Raw genomic sequence first — 12,802 nt, 5'->3', positions numbered from 1 at the left:
ATTTTGTCAATTTGTGGTTTTTACTTGCAAAAAAACAAACTAAATTTTAACAGTATTGAATGACATATAATACAATTTTCAACATATATGGTAAGGTTATTACAGTTAACTACTTAATGGTTATTTACAGTTTTACATGCTGTACATTTTTATGGCATTATTCTGTACAAATTACATTTTTATAGTATACAGACTGCAGCACACTGAATCCTCATGTTCAACTACACAGACGGACCTTGGTTCAGTCCCTTCAGGTCCAAATATCTCATTGCATAACATATATTTACTTTGTTGCACTTGGCTTTTGATTACAGCCATGATGAGCAGAGGCTCAAGATAATGCTTACATACAAGTTAAAAATAGAAAACTGGTAGAGACACATGCTACATCATTTGGAAAAAAACACTGTTCACCTTCACAGGCGAAAGGGCAAAAAGTATTGTTCTGCCTTATGTCTGACAGCCTGGGATCATATATATTTCAAGCACTCAGAGTTTGCTGAATGGACAGAAGAACATTGAAAGCCAAAGACGTCCAAGTTTAATAAGACTGAATGAAGCAAAACAACTTTGATCAAGGAAATATCCTGTGTTTGTTTACCAAATGTAAAACTGTAAACAGCATTACCACCCACAAAGGCCTAAACAAGTAATATGTCATGTTGACATGGACAGCAATCTCATCAAATTCCACTAAAGAGGACCCATTCTGTCTTTTTAGTCCAGCTTTGGGGATGGACAGTTTTATTATTTAGAAAATAAAAATAAACTCACTCTTAATTTTCCTTTCTTTTCTAGTGTACTGACTCTGATGTTTTGAAACACAGTAAACGTTATCAATAACTCACCCATGATGGTAACTCAGTTGCCTCCAGCTCCTGTTTAACCGTGTCCTCTTGCTCAAAAATAGAAAGTGCTCTGTTCAACCTAGTGTTCTTACACCTCGTGTTTCTCTTCCAGAAGAAAAATATCGTGAGTGCGATTAAGAGCCAACTAAAACTGAACTCAAAATATCCCAAGACATATATGGGGAAGATAATGACGAAGGTCTTGGCGAACTGCAGCCACGTGCGCGTCAGCTCGCCGGTGCAGGACGCGGAGTCCCGGCTGAGCTCCGCGGGTGAGGAGGAAGGGATCGCCCCGCTTGTCGGTTCAGTTTGTCCGCTATCCTTCTGTCCCGGGGCGTCTGCTGTTTGAGGAAGATTTCCGCGCACAGCCGTCATTATGTCCTCTGTCATAGTCAGAGCGGACGAAATGTTACGCTCGGCTGTCAAAAGTGTACATTGCGCTTCAATGCAAAAGCTTCGAGAGTAAACACTTCAGACCATCCCGTGCACGCGGTACCCTATAAGGTTCAAGTAACGTTACACCCGCTCAGCTAAAACAATTTAAGGATATTTTCACGTTAGTTCGCCCGTAAACCAGTCCATTTTGACGCGGATAGTGTCTCGCTTGGCTTTAATCTAGCTGTGCATAACTGGAGACCGGACTGAGCCTCTGGTGTGTTCTTGCTGCCTGGTGCGCTCTGTAGTGTTGGTTTATAACTTGACAGCTGACGCTTCATACACACACACACACACACACACACACACACACACACACACACACACACACAGAGCGGGTCTCAGGAGGTCAGTGAGTGTCGCAGACAGCGCAAACTCGCCCCCCTGAGCCAAGCAGCTGCAGATACACAAACAACGAGGCGTCGACAGCGAAGTGTTAACTCTTAATTAACGAACAATAACAAGAAGCTGCTTGTTTCTTATTTTCTGATAGACTGTTTGTGCCAAAATGTGCTGTGTGCTTGTGTCATCCTCCCTGTCGTGCGTTCATCTCGGTTTTATTCTTTATTTTAAAGTTGCTGCTTTTAGTAAACTAAGCTGAACGCACGACAGGAGGACGACACAAATAAAACACAACAGTAGACATATGCTGAATTTTACTACTCGTACAATTTTTACAATATCTTTATATCTAGTAAGGCTATGCTAATTTAGCAATCAGCAAATGTATTGTACAAAGCAGTCAACACTTTTTTTGGTAAAAATTGAATGCCATAATTATTCGGAAAACACGGAGGACGTCAACATATACTAATTTATTTTAACAAGTAGCCAATGACTGTAGATATGTGCAAGTGTATAGTACAAAGCAAGCACTATGTCATTGTGCTATGTCATATTTTTAAACACGTCTTTTAGTTCGATGTTTCGAATATTGTCTAAATTCGACAGTGTTACCATAGTAATAGTTGTGTCGAGCGATTGCTCTTTGCTCGATTTAATAGTCTGTTGTTACCATGGCTTTGCAGGTTACCATAGTAGCATTAAACTGCGCAGCCGCTTTAGCCGTCTAGCGGGATGGCGGTGAAAGCTGTCAACATAAACTTGTGATTGTTGTATTAAACACGAGAAGTAAGAAGAGGACCTTTGAAGTGATGGACCCTGTGAAGGTAAAGCAAATCGTATTCCGTCTGGAGCAGCTGTTGTGCAGCGATTGTTATTCCTGAAAACGTTAAAGCTGAACAGCACGATTAGCCACTCATCGATAGCCAAATAAAACTGCTCAAGTTATCTGCTTTAGTTAAATCTGTTTATTTCAATATCAAACCGTCACTTCATCATAAAACACTTGGTATGTAAAGAATCAGCTTGTAAGTAGGCTGTGTTTAGTTAGTAGTTTATTAGGTAATCGAGCTTCATTCTGCACAGTTGTAACATATTAGCTGTCCATGTCCCCTTCCTCTCATTAGAAAATAACAAAAGAAGATACTTGGAGGTCTGATGACTTAAAAGTGCACATCGAGGTAATCTGCAGTTTGTTTGTGTCTAAGAAAAAGACAAGTTTTAAAAGCACAACCCATAAAAAAAACTGTCATTGTTTTGTCAGGCACACAATGAGGAGAGCAAAAGAAGATCTAAACGAGAAGAGGAGCACAGGAAATACAGGGATGGAGAGTCTCTGGATCGCCGTCGCAGAGATCCTGATCGAGATGCAAAAAGAGAAAAAGAAAAACGGAGAGAGCGAGAAAGCACAAGAGAGAAGAGCAAACACAGAGACCCAGACGGGGATAGAAACCAGGACGACAAGCTGGAAGACATCAGGGAGGATAGATATAAAGAGAGAAAGAGAGAGCGAGAGAGAGACAACAGACACAGAGATGGAGATGAAGAAGAAAAAAGACACAGTCGAGGGGAGAAGGAAACCGGTGAAAGACGGAGGGATAGAGAAAAGGACCGATATAAAGACAGGGACATAGACATGTACAGTCAGGGGGCCAGGGGTACAAACAGGGAAGGAGAAAAAGATAGAGATAGAAGGAGAACTGAGAGAGACAGGGAGCGAAAAAGTGAAACAGATAGAAGGAAAGAGGAGAGAAGAGACGGAGAAAAAGACGAAAGGGAGAGAGACAAAGAACGAGAAAGAGAGAGGAGAGAAAGACACCGAGCAAGAGAAAGTGAACAGCAGCGACATGAACATGAGGAAAAACAGAGGGACGGAGAAAGGAGAGAGAGACGCAGTGATAAAGAACACTCTGGACACAAAGAAAAAGGTTTTATGATTACAGTTTGTGCCTGTGTTTTTTAGGATCATGTCTATTTGATTTCCTTTTTTAATTTATTTTTTGAAAATCAAAAATTCATATAATACTAATATGATCTCTTTTGTTTCAGAACACAGAAGAGATAGAGAAGATAGAGAGAAGAGAAGAAGGGATAAAGAAAGTCATGTAAGCCATAAGATCGTTGCTATTTATGAGCAAGATATTCTACTGATAATATAGTAATAATGTAATTCTGACTGTACTGATATTATGGAGGAATGTTTAAAATTTGTGGCTAGTCAACAGACTTGAATAAGCTACATAGGAACTGATAACTGGAACTGTTTATTGCTAAAGCTGTTGCTGTCAACAGGTGGCACACACAAGTCACTCTCGAGAAGCTGAACAGCATCACCAGGAGTCGAAAGAGTCAAAGGATTATTTCCACAGCATCAAAGATGGGGATAGGGAAAAGGCCAGGGAGCGGGAAGAGAGAGATAAACGGCGTGAAAAAAGGCACAAAGAGGCTTCAGAATCCAAGAGGAGTGACAGAGAGCGGAAACATAAAGATTCATCAGGACATGACCTGAGTGAAAGGATAAATAGAGACAAAGAGGTATAAACATTATCAAATAAATGCACGAGATTCTTGACATCCATTTGCTTTTGTAGGTTTGTGAGGTTATAGATCTTCACTACATATGTTTTATATTTGTGTGGGTGAGCAGGAACCTACCAAGATACCTCAGTTAACATGGAGGTCTGTTCAAGCTGAAATGAGTGATCCAGAGATCCCTGTAAGATTTCTGTTTAAAGTCAGCATGAAATGAAAATTCAGCCTATCTAATGCACGTTATTCATCTCATTAGGAACAATTTATTTTTATTTGTAATTTTTTGTCAAAATGTCATGGAAGGACGTCTTGCGTAAAAAAAAATGTCCCTTCATATGTTAAAATCTTGTAAGAGAAGATTTAAGATAAGTTAAAATTCTCTATTGTTAACAACATGGATTTAACACTTAATGTTAACTCTTCTACTATTACTAGTGTACTGCATGTGCATTAAATTGAAGTCCAAATGGACTCTAAACAAAACCTGACTCGATCAGACTTGCCTAGTACTGTCAAATTTTAAGACCAAACCGAATCATTCTCTATGTGTTTCTTCTCTGACTGAACAGAGCTATAAGCACAGATTTGTACAGCTCTGATTTAAAGATTCCAAAGAGTGTAATTAAGTGCATTAAAAAAAGTAAATGCGTTTTTAAATGTAAAGCACATAATCATGTATAATACAAACCAATACAAAGCCCTGACAACATACATATATAGAGTTCTGAAGGTGTAGTATGCATGTTAAAAATAAACACGCATGAAGCAAGAACAGCCTAGATCAACCTAAATGACTGATCCTATACGAAAGCATAGAGTCTCACCACTTGTTTTTCTCAGAAGCTAATATTTAAAATAGTTTCATTGCATGTGTTCATCTTTACTTTTTAAGCTGTTTCTGCTTTCTAGCCCTACGGTGAATTTTGAGTAAAAGAGTAAACACACATTGTGGCTAATATGATTGCATGTCTTTGTGTTTCAGTAGAGAATGAAGAAACTGAAGAGAACAAACAATCAAGCCAAGATCGTAATGATTATGAGGAAGATTTTGAGGTGTGAAGCAGTTCAGTGGTCCCATTACATACATGACTTTTGTTTGATAGTGCAGAATACTATAAATGGTGAACAAATTTTGTTGAGGATGAAGCCCTCATTTTGTTTTACTTACGTGTCATCATTTCAGACATTAAAATGTTTTCTGTGCAGTTTTTGAAACAATGATTTTGGTGAATATATGATGAATACACGCTAACCTAAATGTGAAATCTTTATATATATATACAGGTCCTTCTCAAAAAATTAGCATATTGTGATAAAAGTTCATTATTTTCCATAATGTAATGATAAAAATTAAACTTTCATATATTTTAGATTCATTGCACACCAACTGAAATATTTCAGGTCTTTTATTGTTTTAATACTGATGATTTTGGCATACAGCTCATGAAAACCCAAAATTCCTATCTCAAAAAAATTAGCATATTTCATCCGACCAATAAAAGAAAAGTGTTTTTAATACAAAAAAAGTCAACCTTCAAATAATTATGTTCAGTTATGCACTCAATACTTGGTCGGGAATCCTTTTGCAGAAATGACTGCTTCAATGCGGCGTGGCATGGAGGCAATCAGCCTGTGGCACTGCTGAGGTGTTATGGAGGCCCAGGATGCTTCGATAGCGGCCTTAAGCTCATCCAGAGTGTTGGGTCTTGCGTCTCTCAACTTTCTCTTCACAATATCCCACAGATTCTCTATGGGGTTCAGGTCAGGAGAGTTGGCAGGCCAATTGAGCACAGTAATACCATGGTCAGTAAACCATTTACCAGTGGTTTTGGCACTGTGAGCAGGTGCCAGGTCGTGCTGAAAAACTAAATCTTCATCTCCATAAAGCTTTTCAGCAGATGGAAGCATGAAGTGCTCCAAAATCTCCTGATAGCTAGCTGCATTGACCCTGCCCTTGATAAAACACAGTGGACCAACACCAGCAGCTGACATGGCACCCAAGACCATCACTGACTGTGGGTACTTGACACTGGACTTCAGGCATTTTGGCATTTCCTTCTCCCCAGTCTTCCTCCAGACTCTGGCACCTTGATTTCCGAATGACATGCAAAATTTGCTTTCATCCGAAAAAAGTACTTTGGACCACTGAGCAACAGTCCAGTGCTGCTTCTCTGTAGCCCAGGTCAGGCGCTTCTGCCGCTGTTTCTGGTTCAAAAGCACACGCCTGTGCACGGTGGCTCTGGATGTTTCTACTCCAGACTCAGTCCACTGCTTCCGCAGGTCCCCCAAGGTCTGGAATCGGTCCTTCTCCACAATCTTCCTCAGGGTCCGGTCACCTCTTCTCGTTGTGCAGCGTTTTTTGCCACACTTTTTCCTTCCCACAGACTTCCCACTGAGGTGCCTTGATACAGCACTCTGGGAACAGCCTATTCGTTCAGAAATTTCTTTCTGTGTCTTACCCTCTCGCTTGAGGGTGTCAATGATGGCCTTCTGGACAGCAGTCAGGTCAGCAGTCTTACCCATGATTGCGGTTTTGAGTAATGAACCAGGCTGGGAGTTTTTAAAAACCCTCAGGAATCTTTTGCAGGTGTTTAGAGTTAATTAGTTGATTCAGATGATTAGGTTAATAGCTCGTTTAGAGAACCTTTTCATGATATGCTAATTTTTTGAGATAGGAATTTTGGGTTTTCATGAGCTGTATGCCAAAATCATCAGTATTAAAACAATAAAAGACCCGAAATATTTCAGTTGGTGTGCAATGAATCTAAAATATATGAAAGTTTAATTTTATCATTACATTATGGAAAATAATGAACTTTTATCACAATATGCTAATTTTTTGAGAAGGACCTGTGTGTGTGTATATATATATATATATATATATATATATATATATATATATATATATATATATATTATTCTTATCTTTATATATAATTCTCTATATATTTATATAGAGTTTATATTTCTCTAATATCTGATGTGAATCTTAAAGCTGAATCTAACCAACTAACTTCATCAAAATTCTTATTCCTTCTTTCTTATTCCATATTTTATTATGCTGTTCTTTCGGTGATGCTTTTAGGATTATGAAGAAGACTTTGAGAATGTTGATGAAGAGGAGGATGATAATGAGGAGGAGGAGGAGAAAGAGGAACATGACAAAAAATTGAGAGAAGACAAGAGGGAGTTGAGTCCTAAGAGAAGAGAAGAGATAGAAGCCATCCAGAGAGCCATTGATGAGGAAAATGCGAGAATCTACTCTGCAAGATCAAAGCCCACAACTGCAGAATCAGCTGTCACCCAGAGTGGTAGTTAAACAAACGTTGATGTTAATGTGCACATTCTACTGGTGACTATGAAAAGGAAGACATAAATCTGTGCTTTTGTTGTGTTTTCACAGAAAGGCACTCAGTTGACAGAAGTCGAACACATGGCAAAATTATTGATTTTGTATCAGCAAAGCAGCGAGAGGTCAGCCAGAAAGTGGCCAAGAAACAGAAGCAAGTTCTCTACCTTCATAATAATCTAATTAGTATAAGAAGTAAAAATAAATTGATATTGCTGACTGATTAATTAAATTAATTTGATTTGATTTGAAGGAAGCGCAGTGAAGAACTTCTGCGTCTGATTGATTTAGACTTCTCCATCACCTTCTCTCTGCTGGAACTGCCTCCGGTCAACGAGTATGACATGTACATCAAGAATTTTGGAGCAGCCAATACAAAACAGGTTCGAAATCTAGGTACTTCCACGCTACAAAAGGGCAATGGTGATATTTGAAGTATTTAGCCATATCCTGACCGTAATAGTCAGCATGAGACTAATAAATTAGCAAAGGACAGATCTGACTTTATAGCTACAAAATGTGATATATTAAGCCACGTTTATACATCTTCTCTGTCAACTATTTTTTTCCCCTGCTCAAAATCTCATGAGATTACTGTGTCTCCAGGCTTATGTGCAGTGCAATGAAGACAACACTGATCGAGATATACAAACAGAAGAAGTAAACACGACAGACAAATGGACACAACACCCACCAGAAGCAAATGCAGCATGTGGAGGTATTGTGTTCATCACTGACTCTATCATTACTAACGAATACCAAATGGAAATGTAAAAATAACAAATAGAGTTCTGTTTTGTTCTCTGAACTGTAACCAGGGTCTAGGGCATCTGAAGACAGTGCAGATGAATCCACTTCAAGAATAAATACTAATTCTCAACGTCTGACTACTTTTTTACGTTCTGCTGCACAGGTAAAGAATGTTGTTAATGGGTCTGTTTTTATTTCTAAACACTTATGCACTCTATAAATTATCAGCACATATCTAAAATGAATCTTCACAAAAGTGCAAAAACACTCAAAAATTTCAGTTTGCTTTTGCACCATAGAAACATATAAACAATATATGCATGTGTTGCCCATAACCTGTCTGCTAAAGTACTAGTTTAGTTAAAAATACTATTTATTTAAGTATTTCTTTGTATGTCAGGTGATGGCTGTTCTGATAGAGGAAAATATGGCAGAGAGTAATTCTGTCAAAAGACTTCGCTCTCAAACTGACGCACTGTCCTTTAGTGATGGCTGCATTCAACTCAATACCAAACTCCCCTTTCTGCATGGTAACGTTTTCCAAATTACATTTACTGATAAGTAGCAGTGATTATGATGTGTGTACTTCAGAATACATTTTTTGATATGGAAGAAATGTTGACAGTGTTAGTTCTAGGATTTTTAAATTAATGTAAATGTACATTGATTTCTATTACTGCAAAGCCATTAACATAATACGTTTTTAGTTTAGATTCCAGTTCATTTGGATTCATTTGGATCCAATTTTTCAATATTCAATTTCAAACATCACATTTAGTGATCAACGTCAATAAATATGAACTGTAAACTGTGTTTGTTATGGTGATGAATATGTACAGATCATTTCCTTCCATTGTAGACAAAATGTCCCAGAAATGTCCCTGTCATTTTTTGCTGATGATCCCACACCCTGATTTTATAGCATCAAATAACTAAAACAAAACCCTTCTTAGAAAAACTAACTCTCAAACATATATGAGTGTGATAAGAGCTACTTAAAATAACAGGTACCATCTTAGGACAAAAATTACTTGAAGTGAATTTTTTTTTTTTTTTTTTTTAAGTTTAACTCACATCCCATTAATTTACACAGAGAGGGGCAGATCGAAATATTTTGGCTTTACATTTCAGGAAGTGTATGTACAATCACGTATATGTATGCATCTACCTGCAGGTCGGCAGGTGAGTCTGCTGCAGTTCTCGCAGGTCCAGAGACAGACTCTACTGTCTGTTCATCCTCCTTCCTCCAAAAGCAGTGCTGTACGGCTTGACAGTGAGACAATCATCTGTGTTTGGAACATCTGGGAGCCATCCAGACCCCAAAAAATTCTTCTTTATGAATCTGAGGTATAGAGGAGAACATACCAATACATACCAGTGTTACCAGTGTTTCTGAAATTAACTGCACTCCCAATAACAGTCATGAAAAACCAATATATTTTTCTCCAATTTGTCTACCCCTCTCAGGTGAGGTGTTGTTGTTTCAGTCCTGGTAAAGTTACACTAGTGTTTGCTGGTACAGAAATAGGCTCAGTGGTGGTATGGGACCTCAGAGAACATTCTGGCACTCACTTGAACTTGGTGGTTGGCAAGGAGGTGTGGACACTACGCTATCCGACCTTCTCTACAGGTCAGTCAATGCTGACTGCTTCAGCTGCTGTGCCTTCAAAATGAATAACAGATTAAACACAAGCGTTTGCAAAACTGTTTATCTCACTTGTATTTAGATATAGATATTTGGAGTCAGGTCACAGGTTAAAACTACATTGACCTGTGTTTTGTGTGCTTGCAGATGCTGTGCTTTCAGTGGTAGGTCATCTCTCTCCTGTTGTGTCCATTGAACCTGTACTGGCGACTGCTGATACAAGTTTAAAGAGCACACTAACTGCAGACATAGATGGTAATGTGTTTAACATCTTTTTTTTTTTAAATAAATTAAATGCACTACAGTTCAAAACTTGGGGTCAGTAGAACATTTTTGAAAGATTTATTCAGCAAGAATGCATTAATTTAATTAAAAGTGTTAAGACATTTATAGTTTTATAAAAGATTTGCTATTCTTTTGAAGTTTCATTCATTAAAACAAGCAGCACAAGTGGTTTTTAACATTGATAAGAAGAAATTATTCTCAAGCAACAGATCAGCATATAAGATTGATTTCTGAAGGATCATGTGATACTGGAGTAATGGCAGCTGAGAAGTCAACACTGTCATCACAGGAATAAATTATATTTTAAAACATTTTAAAATAAATGCAACCTTGTTGCGCATAAGAGACTTAAAAATGGTACCCACTACCCACCAAAATATTTGAACGTTAGTGTATATTTTGAAAATCACCAAAATACATTTCTTGTTTCCTTGTGCAAAACCTAGAGTCTCTGGGACTGTCTTTCCAGTTAGGATCTCTGGATGAAAATGGAGTATTAACTCTCTGGGTATGTCTGCATTTCCAGTAACTTTATACTTTCAACCCTCTTTCAGTTGGCACTGTGTTTTTGTAACAAGGTATTAATTTGATAAAGTTGTATATTATGTCTCTGACAGGTTGTGGTTGAGCTGCACAAAGGAAATGATTCTGGTTCTCAAACAGACCTAGGTAAGCCTAAGTTTAAAATTATTTTTCTATTTTCTGTAAAGCTGAAATCATATTTTTATGCACATCTATTATACCTCTCTCCTTTTTATAATGCTGTGCCTGCCTTGGTAGGTCTGAGGCCCGGTGGTAAAGTTAAACTACTCCACAGCTCCTCTCTACAGACCACTGAGAAATCACCTCAAGATGTTATAATGGGATTTGGACCTCCTGTGAGCCTTCAGCTAAAGTTCCTCCCGTCTGACTCAAACCATTACTTCATTGGTACTAACATGGTGGGTGTTGCATGAAATTGTTGAAGATATTGAATATTTGGGTTAGTGGTGTTTCCTATAGAATTTCAACTTGGTCTTAAAATGTTTCTTGAAATGTTTCTTTATCTTCTTTTATTATTGAAGGGTCTGGTTAGACATGGTACAAGGCATAGCTTAAAAGTTCTTCCAAAGTTCTACAGATCACAGTTTGATAGCTGTAGACCAGTGGAGGTCACAGCACTTGACTTCAGTCCTTCCGGGGAACCTTTGTTCTTGGTAAGAGCAGCTTCTATTGTACTGTATGTGCATTTATGTATTTCTGTGTTTGTGTAGATCGGTTATGAGTGATGAAGCAAGTGTGTTTTTACTCCCAGTTTTCACAGGTTCTAGATGAAAGAATATTATATTAATTTCTCTCTTTAGGTTGGCTGCAGTGATGGAACAGTCCGAATGCACTCTGTCCAGAGAGAAGATCCGTTGATGGAATGGTCTGGATGTTCCAGTGGCGCTTCCATTCTGTCAGTGCAATGGTCTCAGACTCGGCCAGCTGTGTTCTGTGTTCTGGATGCTGCCTCTGATCTTCACATCTGGGACCTGACTATGAAGGATTATGTGCCATTCGTCACTGAGAATATACACAATGACCGGTAAAAAAGCCAGGACATCAAATAGTAGATTTTTTTTTTTTTTTTTGATAGAAAAAAGTTTAGTTGGTGCTATACAGTAAGATAATATGTATGTGTAATTACAGAGGTAGATCAGGTACTTCAGGTGCTTAACTGTTTTTAAAATCTTCTCTTATCTAACTCTTTTTCACAGGGTGACTGCCATGGCAGTGTTTGGTGAGCCAGCCAAACAGAACACATTTTCTGGCGTTGCGCTCGCCAAGCAGTCCGGCAAGGTGGAGATTCAGTATTTTAAGGAGTCACTAACAGTGCCGAATGCCTGTGACACAGAAAAACTTAAATCTTTTTTGCACAATGCTTTTTTGATATGAGATAGATTCAAGCTGAGGTCTATCTGAGCCCAGATTCAAATGAATTTCCAGTTAAATCCATAATATGCAAATAACAGAAGGAAAACACAAAGAGACATTAGAAAGTCATGTGCAGTATGGGCAGACCTAGTGAATTATATTTCCTTGGTACATCACTAAGGTACCTAAAGCTACAGTACACTGATGGTGGCTGGAACAGCTTGAAAAGAATGAGAGATGGATGTTTAATACTGTCACATTGGCTACGCTGTTTGGTCTGTACAAAAAACAAATGAACTTCACTGGCATAAAATTTGTTAATTTGTTGAAATTTTGCCGATGTTAGCTAAAACTTGATGGTTTTGTTGCTGTAAGCAATATATAAGCAACTGCAACTGCACACGGAGGACTGTCTCCCTCACTAAGGATTTTTGTCATCTTTTGGACATGGACACCAATTATAGTCTGTCTCTGAGGCAAACTGCATTTTCACACCATGCTGATTAAGACATCCCACAAAGACAACAAAAACTAAAATTATAACTAACACAAAAATAAAAAATTAAAGATAAATTACACACAAAAAATAAAATCATATGTTTATCCAATTGTACATCCAAGATGTAACGTTAGGTGACTTTGTTTCTTCAGTAGAACACAAACCAAGATTTTTAGCTCAAACCGTTGCAGTCTATCAGTCTTATAATGTAAGTGGATGCG

At 38.1% G+C, this 12,802-nt stretch overlaps 2 protein-coding genes across 8 annotated transcripts in view; one reads left to right on the top strand and one right to left on the bottom strand.

Annotated features, from left to right (window-relative positions):
* LOC109053138 (extended synaptotagmin-2-like) overlaps nt 1-1,579 on the bottom strand; it is a 29,158-nt gene extending 27,579 nt beyond the window's left edge. For 4 of the 6 annotated variants that reach the window (XM_042760508.1, XM_042760510.1, XM_042760511.1 and 1 more), the window contains exon 1: nt 849-1,579. In XM_042760508.1, the coding sequence (XP_042616442.1) occupies nt 849-1,238 (390 nt within the window). In that variant the 5' untranslated portion in view covers nt 1,239-1,579. The remainder of the gene's footprint in view (nt 1-848) is intronic. The other 2 variants (XM_042760513.1, XM_042760514.1) reach the window with 1 other exon arrangement.
* Nucleotides 1,580-2,146: 567 nt separating this feature from the next.
* Nucleotides 2,147-12,599, top strand: LOC109064497 (cytoplasmic dynein 2 intermediate chain 1-like). 2 transcript variants are annotated; one of them, XM_042760504.1, is made up of 22 exons: nt 2,147-2,452; nt 2,753-2,806; nt 2,890-3,553; nt 3,675-3,730; nt 3,918-4,160; nt 4,273-4,341; nt 5,139-5,210; nt 7,243-7,468; nt 7,561-7,660; nt 7,760-7,889; nt 8,113-8,224; nt 8,325-8,419; nt 8,657-8,786; nt 9,431-9,603; nt 9,724-9,886; nt 10,049-10,156; nt 10,633-10,694; nt 10,804-10,855; nt 10,967-11,127; nt 11,251-11,382; nt 11,530-11,753; nt 11,926-12,599. In XM_042760504.1, the coding sequence occupies exons 1-22, from the start codon at nt 2,438-2,440 to the stop codon at nt 12,101-12,103; spliced, it is 3,219 nt and encodes a 1,072-aa protein (XP_042616438.1). In that variant the 5' UTR covers nt 2,147-2,437; the 3' UTR covers nt 12,104-12,599. The 2 variants fall into 2 exon arrangements, with proteins under 2 accessions (XP_042616438.1, XP_042616439.1); XM_042760505.1 differs by lacking the exon at nt 4,273-4,341.
* The last annotated feature ends 203 nt before the right edge of the window (nt 12,600-12,802 follow it).

This window comes from Cyprinus carpio, chromosome A7 (genome assembly GCF_018340385.1).
Source record: "Cyprinus carpio isolate SPL01 chromosome A7, ASM1834038v1, whole genome shotgun sequence".
In the NCBI taxonomy this organism is placed as follows: Eukaryota; Metazoa; Chordata; class Actinopteri; order Cypriniformes; family Cyprinidae; genus Cyprinus; species Cyprinus carpio.
Note: the sequence above shows the minus strand (reverse complement) of the source record. Positions and strands in the feature narration are given on the sequence as shown.